The following is a 20,100-nucleotide window of genomic DNA, read 5'->3' on the forward strand; positions in this document are numbered from 1 at the left end:
CCCAGAGACTGAAGACGTGTTAATTCTGCATCCACCAGCGGAATCGTGTTGAACGGAACTGGTCGCTTCGAACAGAAAACTGGTTTGGCGTTAGGTTTAAGGAATAACATTACCTTAGTTTTCTTGCAGTGGCCCAGCGAGTCGTCGAAAACCGCCGGATGCTCGGCTTGCAGCTGTGCTCTAGCTTCGGCGAAACATGGTCTGGATACAGCAAAAACTTGATTGCAGAGAGTATCGAACGGAACCGACCACAGGTTGAACATGTCGATCCAATCAATACCCATTACGTTGAGATCTGGTGATGACGTTACGAAACACTGACCACGCTTGACCATGTCATTGACGACTGCTTCACAATGGAATTCTCCGATGAGAGCAAGTGGTCCACCAGATGCGTTGGAGGCTTCGATCGATGATGGAGTTAGCTTTGGTCGTCTCAGTTGCTGCCAAGTTTTCTTGGAAATCACCGTGATATCACTTGCAGAATCCAGTTGTAGCGAAGTCATGACACCGTTGATGTTGATGGTCACATACTTGCGTTTTTGGTTGCTGTTTGCGATATGCTTCACGAAAATTCCCTTGGCTTGAGATCTGGGACCTGCCTTCTTCTGGAACTGCTTGATCTCTCGAGGTTGAGTTGAAGAGTCACTTGAAGACTTCTTGATGCAGCTACAGTAGCCTTCTTTATGACCGATGCGGTTACATAGCTTGCAGAGATGATCAGAAAATGGACAGTCACGGACGTAGTGCATCTGACCACACTGCCAGCATGGAGTACGAGGAGTGGACTTGCTTTCCGTTTTCAGTCGACGATGCTGGTTTCCGGGTGTCTTCTCCGAAATGCTATAGACCGAATTCTTCGAACTTGATGGATGTTCGATCATCGTAGTGTCCGACTTGATGTTGACGAGCCACTGGAACTCGTCGATCAGAGTTTGAATTGTCACCGGAGCATCAGCCGTTTCACCTTCAATCCGGGGTAGAAGCCTTGCTCGAATGTCTGCGTACCGTGGTGCTTTGAGACCACAGACGAAAATCAAGCACTTGAAGTGATCAATCTTCAAATTCTGGAACTCGAACTTTTCACGTGCCCTGTTGACTTTTCCGCCATAGGTGATTATGTCGTCAGCCTCGGAATTGAGTAGCTGCATGCATTGGTAGCGTTTGTGGAATACGGAGGTCTGTCTGCCGAAGATCTTTGTGAGTGTCATGACGGAATCGGCAAACGTGACGTCCTTTGGTAGTTTCGGAAGGATGTATTTGACGTAGCGACTGTGAGAGGACGTGTCCAACTTCCGGAGCAGAAGCCTAACTTTGGCTGCGTCGTCCAGACTTCGTGCGTCGCTTTCAAACAAATCCGGATCGAAGCAGAACTCGCTGATGTTCGTCGACAGGGATTCCAAAACTTGCCCTGGGTTCGTTGCTTGTGGAACGGCCAACCGCTGAAGAAGCTGCAAAATCGCTGCTTGGAGTTCTTCGTTTGTCGCCGCTATCCTTCCTCGGTTCGATTCTGGAATTTCTTGAACTTGTGAGCTTCCAGAAAAATCCTCGTCGCCAACTGGAGTGTTCTTCACAAAGAATAAAGAAAGTTTGAGTGCTTCTAACTATACTTTTATTCAGGTTGACATCTACACTTTTAAAATCACTAATTTTTCCATCTCGGTCGCAGCTGTAGGTTGCTGCGATTACTTGAATGGAACATCGTGATTACTTGGATGGAACACCTACCCATGCCTATCCGGATAATTTTTAAGCCTGGTCATAAAACATAGTAGCGTTTAGATTAGTATTTTCAAGCGAGCTGATTGCAGACGAGTTTTAACCCGTACCCTAGTTGTAGTTAGATGGAGCTAAATCATGTGTAAGGGCCCATGCATTAATTATGTCACGCTAAATCGAGGAGAAATTTACCCCCCCCCCCTATCGTGACGTTTTTCCTATACCTAATGCATTGCTTGTCACAAAATCTTAGAACTCCCCCCCCCCCCCCCCCTAGAGCGTGACATAATATATGCATCAACCCTAAATCTCCAAATTACAATTATAGATTTGAGCGTCCATATGAAAAAAAATCAGTAAGCAACCAGCTCTTAATTTACCATGACAGCACTGGTCAAAACTAGAAAATTTTACAGCTTGAAAACTTCGTTGGAAAAGTATGAAATACGCTTGAAACAGACCTCTAGAAAGACGTTTTAGAGCCAGATTTTCCCCCAACAAATCAAATGGTTCGTTTATTTCCGTCCCAATTTTGATGCACAATCAAGAAAAAGAAATAACTGAAAAGAATATCGAGACTTTGCTCCACAGGGGCAGAAAATTCATCGTCTATCCAACCGGCAAGTAACGAACAAACGTTCATCACTGAGGATGAATTCATGTCGCTCCCGATCTAATTGGAATCATTTATGTCACAGCAGCATAGCGCGATACGTATCACTCCCAACGTCCCGCTACATTGGCCAATATTCACCCACCCGAAGTGAATCCGTGAACCCTCCGAATCGGGAAGTGTTAGGACCCGCTCGAACGAACCAGAATCAAAACAAAACAGTTCATTCCCTCATCGCACGCTTGATTCCATTCCATTCCACCTACCCTGGTTCGCACGAATGGCAGTAAGCAGGAGCGAGAGCATGAACCCCCTCCCGAATGACCCGAGAAGCATAGAGCATCATTTTCATGTTTTGCTTCCTCCCACCCCACCGCATCCGGGCCATGCTTTTGCATAACTTTGGATGAACCGACCGAGTGGGACTGCCGAGCGAAGACCGAGTCGTGAAGATGCTCTCGTCGTTGTCGATGTTTCGTAACTCTGGCTATGCTGCTGCAGGCAGGCAGGTCCTCGTTAGTCCGCAGTTGACGTTCGTTGCGTTTGGACGCATTCGGTCCGAGAGAAGCATACTGTATAGAAAGTTAGTCACAGGTCGATCGGGAAAGTGCTAGAGCATCTGCTGTTGTGGAGAGCATTTAAAACATAAAAAACCGGATCGGTTGAAGAAGAGCTCGGTCGGTTGGTGTGGTTAGGTCCAGTGTGTACCGCAGACAAGCATTGGAAGTTACGACACCTGGAAAGTGGAAGACGCGCGGAGCGCAGTCGGGTTGTAAAAACTCGTGAAACTTGAGAGCCCCCGTCCACCGTACGGACTGAACGCGAAGGGGAATTGTTCAAGAGTGTACCTTACCGGTCGTTGGTGTTGTTGTTGTTGTTGTTGTTGTGGTGGTGTACTGTTTGGGGCTTTTTTGTTTGTTTGGTTTGGTTTTTCGGTTGGTTGCGGGTCAGCAGTCAGCATAACAAGTGCCCATTCTAGATGAGCGGAGAAGCACACGGTTTGGTTGTAGAAGCTCGGTTACTCGACGCAAAGTGTTCTTGTATCGCATTCTGATGTACAATTGGTTTTTGTGAGGGAATTTTTCGACCAACGAAAAAAAAGCGCAGTGCTTGATACAAGAAATGTGCCACTTTCGAGCAGAGAGGATTTTCCCGTTATTGAAAGATCGATTGGCAGGATCCTAGGCCCGTGCGAAACGAAATCCGTTGAAATTCTCGACATACTGGTGCTGATTCAGTAACGAAGATAGTGCAAACACGTTGGAGGGGATTGACACACACACAAAAAAACCAAGTGACATTCGAACATGACTGCGGCAGCAGCAGCAGCAGTGTAGGCCCATTTCGGGTGATAAATACGGTGCGCTTTGCATACAGATTAGTGCAGTGCTCTAAAGCTCGCATGCCAAATTGAAAACATCGAACATAAACAGGACAACAGTGGCAATAGTGCAAGTTGACGCAAACACACGGCGAAACGAAAAAAAATACGAGAAATAAGCGCAGAATGCTGCAAACAACAATATTCATCAAAGTGCTGGCGGTGGCGCTGAGTGCGCTGGCAGTTGAACCGGTGTCCGCGGCCACCGCTACCAGCGCGGTCTACGTGGAAAAATCCGCGTACAAAAATGTCGTCATCGAGATAAGGGATAACGTACCGGTGGAAAATTGCCAAACCATTCTGCACAATGTGGAGGTATGTATGAAAACTGGTGTGAACGAATGCGGCGCGGTGAGAGATGTATTGCACTTTGCACTGTGCCATTGTGTGTGTGGGTGTGGGTGGGTGGGAATGGGAGGCAGGAACATGGGGGAGGTTTTGATTTCCCTGAGCTTTTTAATGCTAATTGAGCATGGCAGATAGGGGAAAAATATGTTGCCAACAGCAGCAGCAGCAGCAGGGCTGAGCAGCAGATAAATCTGCTACTGCTGCTGCCGGGACTGGTGGATTGAATGGATCGTCTGTTTGTTTGTTTGTTTGTTTGGATGGCTTGGAGCTGATGCTCTACTATTCAGCCGTCATGTGAATGTGATTGAAATTAAATGGAAATGCGATTTTTTTGTGAATCTCCAAATAAGTCAGACAGCAGATCGGCGCGGAGTTGTTTTCTACCTGGCGGTGCAAATCTGACCAGAACGGAATGTTAATAATTAATTCCGGTAGATCAATGGCATCCGAAAAGTATGTACATGCCAAACACAAGTTGTTCGCTTGCGTTCGTAATTGATTGATTTATGCATTTTTGTCGTTAAATGATTTTCGTGTTGGAATGTATCAACAGAAAGTAATCACTCTGCATAATTGACGTTTCTGGTGAAAATTTTCAACATTTGAAACCAGAATAGATTCTGCTCCAGACTTAACCATTAGCACACATTGGAAAATCGAAAGGGACCTGGGTTTTTGAAAGGTTGATGATTTTTCGGCGATAAGAATATGGATTTTCTCAACCTAGCGTGTGAATGAAGTGGCATTCTTCCAAGAATAGCTAATGCACTGCTATTAGACGGCACATGAAAATACCTTTTCATTTGGCTGTGGAATTGAGAATACTGAACACCCATTTTCGTCAGGGGAGTAAATGAAATCTTAGAGTGTTAAATTTATGCAAAACGATGCTCTGGAATATGATGCACCTATGTGCAACAAATCAGCACTCAAGGACATCATTACCCCCTTATGATAATAGGTAAAGGAGTGCCGAAGTCGTCATTTCCTCTAGATTTTTCTGCCGTAATTGAATTTCTGTTCTTTTGCTACACAATTATACTAATGCAAAAATGGTTAAGGCATCGGAAGCTCTCAATTTATAACTGATGAAGAACATCTAGAACACTAAGTTGAAAGCACGCAATAAGCTAATATGTGATATAAAATAAGCTTGAAATGCGAAGAAGAAGATGTGTATCATGAAATGGAGCTCAAACTACAGGGCTTTGATTGTGTAAGGATCATTAAAGTGCATACTAAATCGTTTGATAAACCTGTTCATGTTATTTATTGTACATCATCAAATGACAACTTAGAATCGAGAACAACAGCCTCTAACTTTATAACATCTTTGAACTGGTTTCTGGCCTAGAGCAATTGTGTCATGAAAAATAGCATGCTTTCTACTGAACGATATAGAATTGCATGTTTGCTAACATTATTTATGAAATATAGTTTGAAATCAAACTATCTAAACAGAATTTGAAGCCTGATTTCAAAATGGTTGTTCGTTGTAACGAAATGCAAACGGCGATCGGTAGAAGTATTTTAACATATAACACCCGTAATAAGGCCCAATTACTCGTTTAGAATTATGTAAAATGTAAATTGTAAATAACTTGGTTTTGACGAAGCACAATGTGGTCCATAATTTAACGTTGCCAATTTTCAGTTTGAATTGCATGAGTCTTTTTTGAGATTTTCCGTCAAATAGGCAGCAGATTTGATTCCCGGTCGAGCAAGGGAATATTACGACTTGAAAAACTAATCAAATTTTGTGTTTGTCATGAAATATACGAAAATGGTACAGGCTTAGAAAGTTCTCGAGTAAGAACTGTTAATCTGTACAGGATGGAAATTCGTACACGACATACATTTGTATGTTTTGTATGAGGTTGCGGGGATTTTGATTCATATTTTAGGTCGCACTATGATGTATGGATTTCGGTCCCGCACGGTATCATCTATTTCCTTAGCATAAGTGGTACTTGAGCTTCAGAAGTTGTAACTTTTTTAGAGATTTGAAGGGCATCAATCTGTCTCAGCAGTTATAACGGCTTTCAAATTATCTGGGCTTTAAAATCAGTGTGCGATGATTTTTTAAGCAAACGTGCGTCGTTCTAAGATTGCTTCTTGTATCAATGCTGTAATATCTGTATCAATGTCTTCTGTCAATGCTATCGAAAATAACAAAAGTCGAATGCAGCCTCCAGGGTTTGCTTTCCGTTAGCATTATTTATAACCTGTTCGCTCTTGCATTGAAGGCTTCCTAATTTACTTTAGGAAGAATTATGTGATACTTATGGAGCAATAGATATGTACAAAGGAAGAGAACATTGATAGATGATTTTTTAGAAACATGAATCCTCAGTAGACGTGTTTTTTATCAATGGCAAGTGTCACTCGAGCCGTCCAAAATGTTCGATATTTTATAAATTACTGCTATTTTCTGAGCAACTATTGCGCAACTCTGCAGTACAGATTTTTGTTCTTTACGATGGTAGTGAAAAATACCAAAAGAACTCACCTTGCGGATGGTAGACAATTTCTTTCAAAATGCGGCCTTACCACACAAACTCCACATCTTCCATTCTGGATGGCTTGAGTGACACTTGCGTTTGATAAAAAAAAAACACGTTTACTGAGGATTCATGTTTCTAAAAAAAATCATCTATCAATGAAACAGTCATCGGTCGTCATTGAAAGCAATGCAACTATGTTCTGTCAATCTAATTGAAACTTTTATTGGCTCTCTTGTCTTGTGAATTTGAGGTATAACGGCCTCTTTTCTGATTTTTATCTCTCAATCTATGAAATCTTCACGAAAACTATGTTTGAACGAAATTTCTAGAACAGTGTAAGGAACATTATGCCGTAGACTAAGCATTTTTATATCATATTAGTTAGAATTCATCACTTTTTAACATATCTTCGAGCATGAAACTAAGTCAAACTTCATTAAAATAACTTTGAATAGTCAACCTCTAGTCACAAAGTTGGTGCATAACACATTAAGCTTTGCTATGAACGTTGTTTCAGTCTTGAGATACAAATATTATAAGCCGTAAAATGCTTAAAACACATAAAATTAATTTGAAGCACCTCTAGATCATCACCGATTTTGCTGAAAATTTGCACATAAATTCAAATTAACATGACGAACAGTAATCACGGTTGACCCGGTGCATCCCGAACACTTCTGGTTAAATGAACAGGTCTATTATATATAGATGAAAACATTTTCAGCCCTGGAGATGGAAGGTGATAGCTCTACTGTAAATCCAAAGACCCATTTTAAGAATGACTGTTCATACAAGTACATTCTGAGGTTGCCTTCATAAACAATAAGCCCCGCATGAACACATCGATATATCAATTGGATACATGTAATGCATTCACACTTTCAGAATAATAAAAAAATACTTGTTTTAATCTGGCGCGTATTTAGCAAAACCATAAATAAGAGCAATAATAACACATTAAAATTTAGAACGATCTCACCAAGTTTGACTGACTTTCACTCTCTGCTCAATTTTCGAGCCTATATGTGAACTTGCTGTCCTTCTCTGCATCGCTGTTAGTCTCTCGAAAGTCGCTCATGTTATTTCTGATGTGTTCCACGACATTTCGACGTCCATTATCTTTGTAGATGATCTCGAGCTCCTAGTTGCGTTTTCTAAAACCGTAACAGCAGTGCGGAAAATAAGCAGTGCCCATCTAAGGAAAATTTTCTTAACGAGCATCAATCCGTTGTCGTCTTGCATGTGCTCCATTTTGCTGCTCTTCTTTCAACTGCAGAATGCTCAGTAGATATTCACACAACATATTTGTTTACTATTGTAAATCTCACATGAAGTGAGCTTAAAATTGGAAAACATTGATTTCGAAACCACAGCACGGTGGTTTTTAAATAATTTGCTGTCTACAATATGCACCTCCGTTAGCGCCATATTGGTCGAAAAAAAGACGTACAAATGGAATGTCTGGAAATCGACTAATAAAAACATAAATTTTCTAAAGCTGAAGCAAGTTTATTTAAATAAATTTTTGACACCTTCGATGCCGTGCTTATACTGTGTATGTATTTGAATATGAATTCAGAAGTCTCAAAACTACTGTTTGTGTTTACTTTTATTTTAGGTCCATTAAATTCCAGCGCAACACGTGAAAAGAGTCAATCAGCCATACGTAAACAATGACAATGAACGTCGATTTTTCACGGAATAGTACTCATTCTGGTAGGCCGACATCAGCATCTAGTAAACGAAATTTACTTTACCAGATGCTACTGTCGATGTCATTTAAAGTCATTGTTCACATTTGGTTCATTGGATATTTTCACAAGTTGTGCCAGAATTCACATACACCAAATTGCAGATTCGGTTAGATCTGTAATGTTAATCCATTTTCCTATAGCCATTAGACGGAACATTCCATAGACATAGCATTGCATAGTGTCGGTATTAGGAGACATCAAAAATGCAAGATTCTATTACAGATTTGCAATGTTATGCGACATGAACAAATTCTTTAATGCGGTCGGTGGAAGGTTTTTAAAATAGTTTAACAATTTTTATGTTAGTTTATTTTTTGAGCAAAGTTTGTTTTCCCAAACGCATTGCGTCTTGAAATTTTTTTCGTATAGGTTTTATTCAAAAATATGCATTCTTAAAAAAAAACTCCAGCTCATTGCAAGAATTATTATTACATTTGTTGTATGAAACATATGCAGAAGATTAATAAATCCAACCTTACATAGGATGTAAGAGAAGTTTTTTTTTTGCGTGTATATATTTGCAAATACAGTATAGGGTAGAGCGCTACTTCGTCGTAATAGCCCATTGCGGTTCTATCGAGCAGAAACCATCAATAATATCAATGATTTCCCCGTACACACATCAATAATGTGTTTGTTCCGATGCGTTAGTAGTAGTAGCACACTTTATTGATATTTACTCTCATTGTTCTCAAAACAAAAGAAGTGCTCCTAGCGAATTCACGTTTTCAACCATCATCCGTAGGATGAAGAAAATTTAATGGCGCTTCAATGCGTTCCCAATGCGAGATTTTAAAGCATTCTACAAGTCTAAATCATGGTTTACAGAGCCCTCATAAAACCAGTATTGTTAGTTGGGCTAGGACGGCATAAAACTTGTAGGTTAAATTTTGAATTTGTAACCCTTTATCAAAACCCAACTATTTAAAGGTAAATAAATTTAGTAGTATTCTTTGATAGAAACCTTCCATTTTGTGTTCAAACCCCTAAAAAAAAGAAACTTCAAAAGCGGGTTGTGCTCAGTAGCACGAACATTAGATTCAAACTCCTATTAACACTTATCACTATTATCACTTCTGACGGCGCTGCTGCTTGAGTGGTTAGCGTGACTGCTTTCACACCCCAGTTCAAGCCCAGCCGAGGTCGTTGATATTTTTCTTAGGCGGTCAAATCTCTGGTCACATCTTCCTTCGAAAATACAGTAAAGTAAAATGTGCTGCCGAGACTCTCAACAAGCCGTCTCCCTTCGCAACGAAAACAACATGTGGCGAGCGAGAAAGAGACACGCGAGAATAAGATACGAGCGAGGAACAAATGCGACACCCAAAAATCCTGGCGCCCTGTACTTTTATGAAGTTTTACGCAGTTCCTCGAATGATTACGCAGTCCACAAAACGTCATCAAAGTTTGCTGCACGTCTACGTTTCTCGATGACTTTCCGTAAAGTTCGACGCATGAAATTTCCTGAATTTGTGCGGAATTCTCTGAACTATTTCAAGTCCATGAGATTTCATCAAAGTGCTCTGAAGCTTTAAAAGAGGTCCCTGAATAATAAAAAGGTTCCCTGACATTTAACAATTAGCTTCTACGAAGATTCCTAAACTTGTATAAAGTTTCCACTTCTACGAAGTTTTCTGGACTTTTCCATGATCTCAGAACTTCAAATAATTTCACTAATTTTAGCTCGTTTGTCTTAATGCATAAAATAAAATATAATACCAAAGAAACATTCAAAATCAGGACAGTGTTACAGTGAAAACAGTCAACGGAACATGAGGGTCAAACGAAGCATAAGCGTTATTAATCACATTAGCGACAGTATGAATAGCCCCATTTAGTCCATACTGTCAATTACGAGCTGCGAGGTGTATGAAGTGTCGTTGTTTTATAACTTGTTCAGGTGCGTAGAGGAAGAGTTACCGAATTAGTTCGATGAAACTCTACGAAATTCACTGAAGTTCGGTGAGCTTCTACAAAGTTAGCTGAATTAAAAAAAAAATGTGCACTTCAAGAAAATTTCTTGAACTTTAAAAAAGTTCCCTGAAGTTCAGCGAAGTTTGTTGAAGAACTACAAAATGGATGTAATGCCGGCCTAAATGCCACTAATTTGGGCCCATACATAAATTCAGCAATCGACAAAATTCTCAATAGCGACCAAAAATATCCATTAGAACCTTCCCAATGACGCGTTCATCTAGATAAAATTGATAAATAGTAGATTTTTAGCGATGGGCCCAATCTAGATTCATAGGCCAACATTAGAGCCATGTCCTCTATTTGAACAGTTTTCAAATTTAATTTGCCCTTATGTCATAATAGCCTGGATTGTTTGTTCTATTATTCCAATGTTGTCTGCTGAGGAGTAATTGGAGCATGTCAGAAGAACATCATTTTCCTAATCAATTAATAACTAATTATTCTAACGTTCAATTTTTCAATTCCCACATAAACTTCAAAGGGCCAAGTGCAGTATGAGTTCGCAGCCTAATGAGATCAAATTTTGTGAAAATGATCAGGAGCTGATTTGAAATCGTTTGAGCAAAATATTTTGAACCATGAAAATTCCATGCGCATGGATCGGTAACAAATAACCCCGCCGGTAATTGGTCCGTAATCGTTTAACTCATCTTCCGCTTGAAATACTTCTATAAAACCACAATCACTCAACCCTCAAAAACAGAATACCAACTGATTCAAATCAATCAGCTGTACCAGCAATACGATAATGGGACAGGACTATTCGATCAACATCATTGTTAATCGATTTTCTCTTTCGCGAATATCATGACTGCAAATGAATTTCCCTTCAGTGTGTTGTTTCAGGTGCAAGCCAACATCATCTTCTGTCGAACTGTGCTGCGAGCTTAGCGAGAAATTCGTTTATGTTGCCGTGGTAAACCAAAGAGAAATTCGAAGAAGAGAATCGATCAACGAAGATAGGTCCTTTTCAATTGTAACGCGAGGGTTCTCCGTTGTTTTCTTTATCACCAACCAGCCAATTTTAGCATGCACGCAGGACGTAGGTACGCTGCCGATCTCGCCGAGCTTACCTCATGAGACACTGCACATATGTGCTGTGACACGAATGAGGCACATAGGAACAAAAAAGAGACGCGAAACAATTCATCTCGAAATGTACCGGGCACATACGATATGATAGAAAGTGTGTCTCCATCACTAAAAAAATATTGAAATCTTAATTGATTAAAATTTACGCTTAATCTCAACTCTCCCACCCGACGCATATCTCGGTAAAAATAAAGAGAATTCCAACTTAGTATAGAAATGAATTTATGCTTGAGAATGTAGAAAGAGTGAGAATGTGAATGATGTATTATAGGAAATTATTAGCCACAAGTGTTTTCGTTGTTCTTTTGCAAATTAGATTCATATTGAATTAAATTTTAAAACTAAAGCTCGTGTTAAAGAAAATCAAGAAATGATTTATTTATTAAACATCTAAATTAAACATTGAATAGTATACTATCTGGAGCCACATAATCCATTGATTTGTATAAAGGATGAGGATGTTCCATGTCTTCCTTGTACGGAGATAATATCGGCCAACAGCACTTCAACTAGAACATGGCAGAGATGTAATCTAGTCCTTCACTGATAAGTCTGTCAGATTATCGATATGTTACAACCATTCAATTGCAATGTCACCAACATCGACATCAACTGTTGAACATTTTTTGCCTAGTAAACTTTATGCCAGGGTGAGAATTTGGTTAGTTTACTAATCCGGCTCTCCCGTACCGAAATTAGGCATCGATGGCATGAGACAAGATGTTCTAGTGGAATGGTGAAAAATTCGTTGTCATTTATATAATATTTGAATCCTACTTAAAACAGACGAGTTGGAATTATGGGATATTCCGAGAATTCTTTGGTTGATTTGAAAACTTTAGAAGATTTAGGGAATTATGAAATAATTTCCAGGGATGATTAGTGATTTAAGGCAAAGTTCCGTGAGTGTTCATAAACTTTATAAAGCTTAAGAAAAATTGAATAACTTAAAGGCAATTCAATCAATTCCACTAAAATTGTGGGTTATTTAAAAAAAAATACTAAGATATGCAGGGCAGTCTAGAGAGTTTTAAGGAAATTGAGAAATATTTTGGGCAGTTTTAAAAATATCAGGAAACTCTAGACTATTAAAAAAGTTATGAATTAGTTTCGAAAATCGACAAACTTTGAGAACTTCAGTGAAGATCATACAACTATATAATTTATTTCATTGAGGGATCTTAAAGAAGTTTCTGAAATTTCAGAAAAACTTCGAAAACATCACAGAAGTACGGAGATCTTCAGAAATATTTCGAGAACTTCATAAAAGTTTATGGAACTTAAGGGAAAATCCGAGAACTTCACAAACTTATATGGACATTTCTGGAGCATTTCAAATAAATTTAGTAAAGTTAAAAAAAAACAAGGGGAGTTTCAGGGGAGTTCAGTTCCATTAGTTTGACTAAATTATTAGAAATGTTCAATTAAATTCAGGGTAGTACAACAAGCTTCATGAGAACTGCAAACACTTTAGAGAAGTTTCAAGAACTTCAAGAAATTGATCTCGCTTAAATCTCAACAAAAAAACTTCAAGAAAGAACAGATATCCTCAGAGCAGAGATATTCTAGAGAAGCGACATTACAAAAAATTCAGTGAATTGTTAAAACTTCATGATCGCTAGGAAAATTGTGGAAACTTTATGAAGTCTGAAAAAGTTTAGAGAACTTTAAAAACAATGATGAGAAGTATTGCAAGCATCAGGCTAGTTTCTCAAACTACAAAAGAACTTCAAGGCAGTTTCATTAGGTTCAGGAATATTTTGTTCTGAAGACCTCAGAGTAGTCCATTACATATTCAACGGAGTTTTCTCATGAAAATTTGCTTGGAGATCTCCTCATCATTCGCTCGTATTCTACCAAAACTCTAATGGAATTATTTCAGAAATTCACTTGGAACTCTTCTCTGAATTCTCTAAAAAAATATCACAAGAATATAGTTAGAATTCTTCTTGCAACTATCCTCCGAATCCGATTTTCGTTTAGTTTTCCTATGAATTACCTTCAAATTCTCTTCAGTAAGAAATCCTATGGAAAGATCTTAAGAATTTTCACTGAATTCGTTTAAGATTTCTTTTTAATCTCACTCCTTACCTTGGAATTCTACTCACATTGAAAGCCTCCTAAGAATTCATTTTCATTTCTCCTCACAAATTCCTTAGATTTCTTCCCTTAATATGTTTGGCAATCTTTCCCGGATTTATTTTCCGAATTTCTTTGAAGATCTCCTGGAGTTATTCTCAGATTTAGTACAGTTAACCCCTTTTTAAGCATCCCCATTCACCTCCTAAGTATTCACCATGAAGTTACGAGGACTTATGGTCCGATTTCATATGTGTGAATGAAAATAACTAGGAATATTCATTTCCGGGAAAAAGTTGAACGACAAAGCCCTGACTAATTTATTTAGGTTGTCGTTTACTTTTTTTGACCTGAATATGCACCGAAAGTGAAATATTCTCACTTCTCTCAATTTCTATATGGGGATTTTTTTCACTTCCTACCAGTGGAACAGCGTCATCTCTGTGGAAATGGCCGGACGATATATTTAATTGCGAGCAAATCAGCTTTTTCGTTTTTTTTCGATTGCGCAATGGCTTGGTACCCAGTACAGATAATCCTGCTTGTTGACTGCCAGTTGCTTCATTCCCACACCAGTTTTGATTGGCATGGGAGAGATTGTAGTGCTTGCGTGTGTCGATAATTCCTTTTTAGACAAATATTGTTCGCTCACGGACACTGTAAATGGTGTGGAAAATTCTCGGCTCGGAGGATCCCAGCTGTACGGCCTAGGATTGGGCGATCCTGGATCAATCTTTGGAAGATCGATAATTTTCATCCCGTTTTCCGATTTTCGGGTCGATTGTTCACAAAAAGATCGACAAGATCAATCTCTTATTTCGAACTTTTCAATTAAAAAAAAAATATACGACAGACACCACACACTGCGTTGTAAATTTAACTAACAAAACGTCAACATCAGTATCGCTCCCTACAATGACGCCACTATTTGCGTTTACGATATTTATGAATACAGCACCATTTGAATGTTTGGGCTACTCCCTCGTGTGCTCATTGCTCCTTACAGTCAGGACAACATTTAATTGGATATTATAAAGGAAAGAATTTTTTGGGGTACCAACGTAAACAAGCGTATTAAAATAAAAATTAAAAGATCGATCTACCAAAGATCGATTCTTTGATACCTCGATTCTAGAGCCAAATATAAGATCGATACGTCAAGATCTGTTTTTCTCTGAAGATCGCCTAATCCTAGTACGGCCAATATTCCCTCTTCAAGGGTAATACCAAAGGTATGGATGGGGGGCTACGAAATGCTCGACTTGCAGGAATTATCCCATTGTGAGCCTTGAGAAAGGCTGTTGCTTTTCGGCTTGTCACGGAAATGGAGAATGGGTATTTTGTTTAATTTAAAATTGTATTAAAAATGATCCGTTCGATGCAATGATTGGTACACGTGGCGTTTTGTGCGAAAGGTGGCTACTTTTTTGTGCTCAATTCTTTTTCTTTTTACTTCTTCTCCTCGCAGCTATGATATGATAGGAAATTCTACTAGTGGGAGGAGCCAAAGCTTGCGGCAACATGCTCACCTTTGGTTGTGTTGAAGTGGAAAAGGGTTGAAGTTAGGGGGGTGACCGATTACCCGCGGTCGGCTCGGGGTTAATGGATGGGACTTTGCCAAATAATATGCACACTTAGAAATTACTAATTTTACACGTGACGGAATCGATCATTGACATAAAAGATGAGACGTAAACAAACATGTCAAGTGCTCCGAGATTTAAAAATGCGTTGCTCGACGAAAAGTACGTTTGATTGAGCTATATTTTGCGTCTGTAATGACTAAAATTTGTGTCAAAATTGACGCTCGTATATGTCACTCTCAGAGCACCTAAATTTACATGAATTTTTCTAAGTGAGTGAAGTGGAAAACGGGGATCAATCTAATAAGCACTAATAAGAATAAATACAAGAAAATCACACAAAATGTTCGCCTCGTGCGCGAAAAAATATATACACACACTCTAAGATAGCGTATATTTTTGCAAGAAAAACAGTTGTCCATCTTCCCATTGCTATTGCAACATTAGGCCCATTTTTGAACCATCTGTGTAGAAAATAATTGCTCCTGGTGGAATGATTGGCCCTCCTTATTCCAAAATTTTGTGGTTAACTGTAACAACTTTATACGGTACATCTAGGTTTAGCCTTTTGTCCATCCAGTCTTCGTTCTTTACTACTAATGTATTAATGAGAAAATCTTTTAGTATACTAAGATGCCCTGAAGTATTGTTTTCACGAAAGACGTTTGTTCTTTCTTGGTCTAACAATGGTTAGGTAACTTTATTAAAGTGACTTTCAGCTATTGGCTGGTTCGTCTCTAGGTCTAAAAATAACCGGGTAGACCCAAAGAATAATTTTTGGATTAAGTCCCCATTTTTTTCCAAATGTTTTTTTTTTACTAACTCAGAGCATTTGTGACTTTTCTTATTACCTGCTCTAAGAGTAAGTTCCAATTAAGTGTATCATCTAGAATTGCTCACAGATACGTTCGATAAGAATTTTATAATAGATCCATTAATTGATAAACTCTTGAGTGCTAATTGTCCTCTGCAAGTGAATGGAACCAAAAAGCATTCATTTTGGCACCACTGTGATTGCATTCTATCTGTGATGATATGATCAAATTTTCCACGACCTTTTATGACCACATCATCAGCAAAACCGATAGCTTCGAGAAGATCATCAACAACAAGTGACCATCATAAAAGTGACAGTACACCCCCTTGAAGACACCCCCTAGTAGTATTTATACCCAAGTAACAATTTTGGTTTTATGAGGGTTTTGTAGACCATGATTTAGACTTGTAGCATACTAGACCTGTACATTTTAACAGAAATGTTCGGGATGCAACGGGTCAACCGTGATTACTGTTCTTCATATTAATTTGAACTTCTGTGCAAATTTTCAGCAACATCGGTGATGATTTAGAGGTGCTTCAAGTTAATTTTATGTTTTTAAGGTTATTTACGGCTTATAATATTTGTATCGCGAGACTGCAACAACGAAGACTGCTGTAACAACTTTCATAGCAAAGCTTAATGTGTTATCTACCAACTTTGTAACCAAAGGTTGACTATTCAAAGTGATTTTATTGAAGTTTGACTTAGTTTCATGCTCGAAGATATCTTAAAAATGAAGAATTTCAAAGTATTTGTTTTACAAATTTCTCACCCATATGATATAAAAATGTGTAGTCTATGGCATAATGTTTTTTATACTGTTTTAGAAATTTCGTTCAAACATAGTTTTCGTGTAGATTCCATAGATTGAGATATAAAAATCAGAAAAGAGGTATAATGGCCTAAAATTCACAAAACAACAGAGCCAATAAAAGTTTCAATTAGATTGACAGATCATAGTAGCATTGCTTTTCAAAGACGACCAATGACTGCTTCATTGATAGATGATATTTTTAGAATTATGAATCCTCAGTAGACGAGTTTTTTTTATCAAAGGCAAGTGTCACTCGAGCCATCCAAAATGCTCGTTATTTTATAAATTACTGTTACTAAGTAGTTACTGATGATTCTCCCAATTCTGCAGATACTTCTCTATTTTTCAGCATTTCCATAAACCATGCTATTATGCAAGGATCAACGTTCCTTTTTTCTATTGAGATTTTTAAAGATTTGTAGGATGTATTATCAAAATCTTCCTCTACATCAAGAAATCGGGGTCAAGCTTTAGTCAATATCAAAACCTACTAAAGCTTCGTACGTCATTCTACAGAATTCTGTTGATGAAAAAAGTTATAGGCAAATGAATGTAAATGAACGCACAAAATGAATGTAAATGATTTTCCATGCCTGATCTCGTGTGGGAGTGTTGAAACCTGCTAGAAGAAGAAGAAACAGAAGATGTAGTACTTATTAAAACAATCTTTAAAGTCGATACCATAGCACCCACCGAACTGCTCTATCCCAGAAACGGATAAAAACCCCGGCTGAAAAGCCCTCCGCAAAATTCAAATCACCGAACGTGAGCTGCGCGCCAAAGCACGACTCAGATTTCCGTCCAATGTTCTCGCAACCGTTATGCAGATTATCGACTACCAAAAAGCTCGTCCTCCAACAAAGGTGCCAAGAACATCTTTATTCCAGCTCCCGGCAGCCAACCGTCAAGAACATAATTTTCCAACTTTAAGCCCCGGAGCTCCCTGGCTCAAACTTACACATGTGAATCCCCCCTTCCATCCACCAACGAACGCAACGGGGGCAGAGCATTAGAGAAATTTAGTATCCTGACTGGAGAATAACTTGTACCACCTTATCATCGCCAGGAGGTGTTCCACAGTATGTGCGTTAAAAACCTTGGCAACTTTTTAAGTGATCCCGCCCTCCGTCCCAAACGATACAGCAATCGAATGGGAGATAATGTCAAAAATTACGGGTCGTTACGGCGGAAACTTTGCACAGCGCTACCTATAATGTAAAAGGCACCCATAACATTCACGCACGTATCGGTACAACATAATCCGCTTTAGCGCGCCCCGACTGAGACGGGAAATGCTCACTTCCCAACATTAGTTCCTCGATGTGTGTAACAATTCAGAATGTATATCGCTTCGCTTCGCTCCCACACCGGTGCGGTGGGTGGTTGGGTGCTGCAGGGCGGGAAGATGTGTTTAAACTTCTGTTTTCACTCAATTATCCAAAGCCACTGCTGCTTGCCGTTGTCGAGAGTCTTACACCCCTCCAGCAGCATACAATTAAAGAATTTGTTCAACTATTTGCACTTTACATTTCACGAAAGGCGCGCACTCGTTGGCTCTGGAGGAGGTTGGCGAGGAGTGTTTTGCCCTTTACTTGAAGCAAAAATTTCCCACCGATTACCTCTGCCTACAGTCGGGGGCCAGAACCTGGAGAAGACGAGCAGAAGGAGGCATGTCTGTGCATACAAAGTTTAGTACAGATGAACCGCAACTCTTTTTTTTTTCGCAGTGCACCCGTAGACCTGCACTGGCGCAATAGTTCAGTTTTAACCCTCTTTTTTCCTAGCCATTTCCACTTTTGAAAAATTCTCTTTGCCCTGGTGTGCTTTGCCTTACACCAGCCGGTATGAAGCGAACCAAATAACAACAGTTGCAATAAGAGCTGGTACGACTTGCTGAACATCACCGTGGCTGGAAGAGTTGAAGCTGTGGTTGGCAATGGCTGGAGGTGTTTGGATGCAACTTGGAAAGCCACACTTTCCTTGGGTGCTGTACTGTCGCGAAGACATGTAAACAGTACCTTTGCGACGTCCTGGTGTCGTGTCATAAAATAATGCACTTTGTTATGTTCCCTCCCCTCCCATCCTGGTAGCTACCATAACCCTAAAGTGAAGAGCTTAACGAGCGAGGGCATCTCTTTCCAGACCTTCCAGAAAAGCTACAACCCCTCGGAAGCTTTGTGCAGCTTTGACGAGCCGACTATGGGTTCGCCATGAAGAAGCAATACGTTCGGTTGCACAAAACAGGTCAACGACGCAAAGCGTCGCGTCATTCGCATCGTAACCGATACGACGACCGATATGGTTGTAATCCAATAAGCAAACCTTCTCGTTTACAACTCAATATCGGGACACTGAATGATCCCATCGAATGGAATTGCTGTGCCACCCTCTGACGATAACCGACGATTATGACCTCATAAATTATCAATTTTTCCCACTATCGCAGCAATTTGATCCACTCTGGGAGCTAAAGCGGGACTTTGGAAACGACGACGCCGTCGTCGGCGTCCCAAGTGCAATGAGAAAAGACGATAATAAAAGTAGTTGAGGAAATGATATTTTTATTATATTATGCAGATATAATCCTCCTCCGTCTCTGGTTCGTACATTGAGCTCTTTGAGCTCGCGAGCCCGGAGAAAGCAAATGCTGCACTACAGACTGGGTGGTGTCGAGAAAACTCAAAGCTGCTCCTCGCGATTATGCAGTGAGGTGGAAGAAAAATTGCGGTTATATCTCAATGGTGAGCTGCTACTGTTTCAGACTGTGGCTGCTGCCGGTGAGAAGCGTGATATGTGCTCTCGAGCTACGCCGAGCTGCATATAACAGGTGGAACGGAAGGAAACAAATCTATATTGCACACACACTCCAAAATCCTCCCCTGTTCAGATGCTTTTTTGTGCATGATCGTCGTCGTCGACTTCTATTCAGATGATGCCGTATCGGTTCGGGCTGTCCCGTGCTCCGGAGGTTGCATTCATTAGGATGCACAAGAAGACATGATACATTGGCATTGGCGGCGACTGGGACCAGTAGCCGGATTTGTACAAACATGGCAGCTCTTTGGGTAGGTACCTGTGCCGTGCTATCTTCCTTTGGCGGGAGTTGTTCGGCTGCACATAAAGAAGCAGGGTTTCTGGGACTGGATGAAGTTTTTTTTTTTTTTCGTATCCAGAAGGTGTATCATCGTACAATTTGTTGTGTGTGGTTGCTGTTGCTACGGCACATGAGTAGATGAACTGGAGGCAAATTTATAGCTTTGAATGTGGGTCATTTGCGTTTGGTGGTTAATTGCATGTGTCAAATGCCATTGTCGAAAAATTGACCTATTTACGTACTTGAAAGGTTTGAAATAACTGTAAGCTAGGCTAGCTATCATACTCATTTACTCACTCAAATTTGCTGAGTACTCTCAGTG

General features: G+C 39.7%; 1 protein-coding gene across 2 annotated transcripts in view; it reads left to right on the forward strand.

The window, feature by feature from the left end:
* The first annotated feature begins 2,883 nt into the window (after positions 1-2,883).
* Positions 2,884-20,100, forward strand: part of LOC135697069 (calcium-activated chloride channel regulator 2-like) — a 109,399-nt gene continuing 92,182 nt past the window's right edge. For both annotated transcript variants that reach the window (XR_010517410.1, XM_065216650.1), the window contains exon 1: positions 2,884-4,028. Coding sequence is in view for 1 of the 2 variants with exons in the window: in XM_065216650.1 (XP_065072722.1) it covers positions 3,840-4,028 (189 nt within the window). In the remaining variant the exon portion in view is untranslated. The remainder of the gene's footprint in view (positions 4,029-20,100) is intronic.

The sequence above is a fragment of the Ochlerotatus camptorhynchus genome, unplaced genomic scaffold (genome assembly GCF_037179485.1).
Source record: "Ochlerotatus camptorhynchus isolate MF236.1 unplaced genomic scaffold, CSIRO-AGI_Acam_v1.1 ptg000066l, whole genome shotgun sequence".
NCBI lineage: Eukaryota > Metazoa > Arthropoda > Insecta > Diptera > Culicidae > Ochlerotatus > Ochlerotatus camptorhynchus.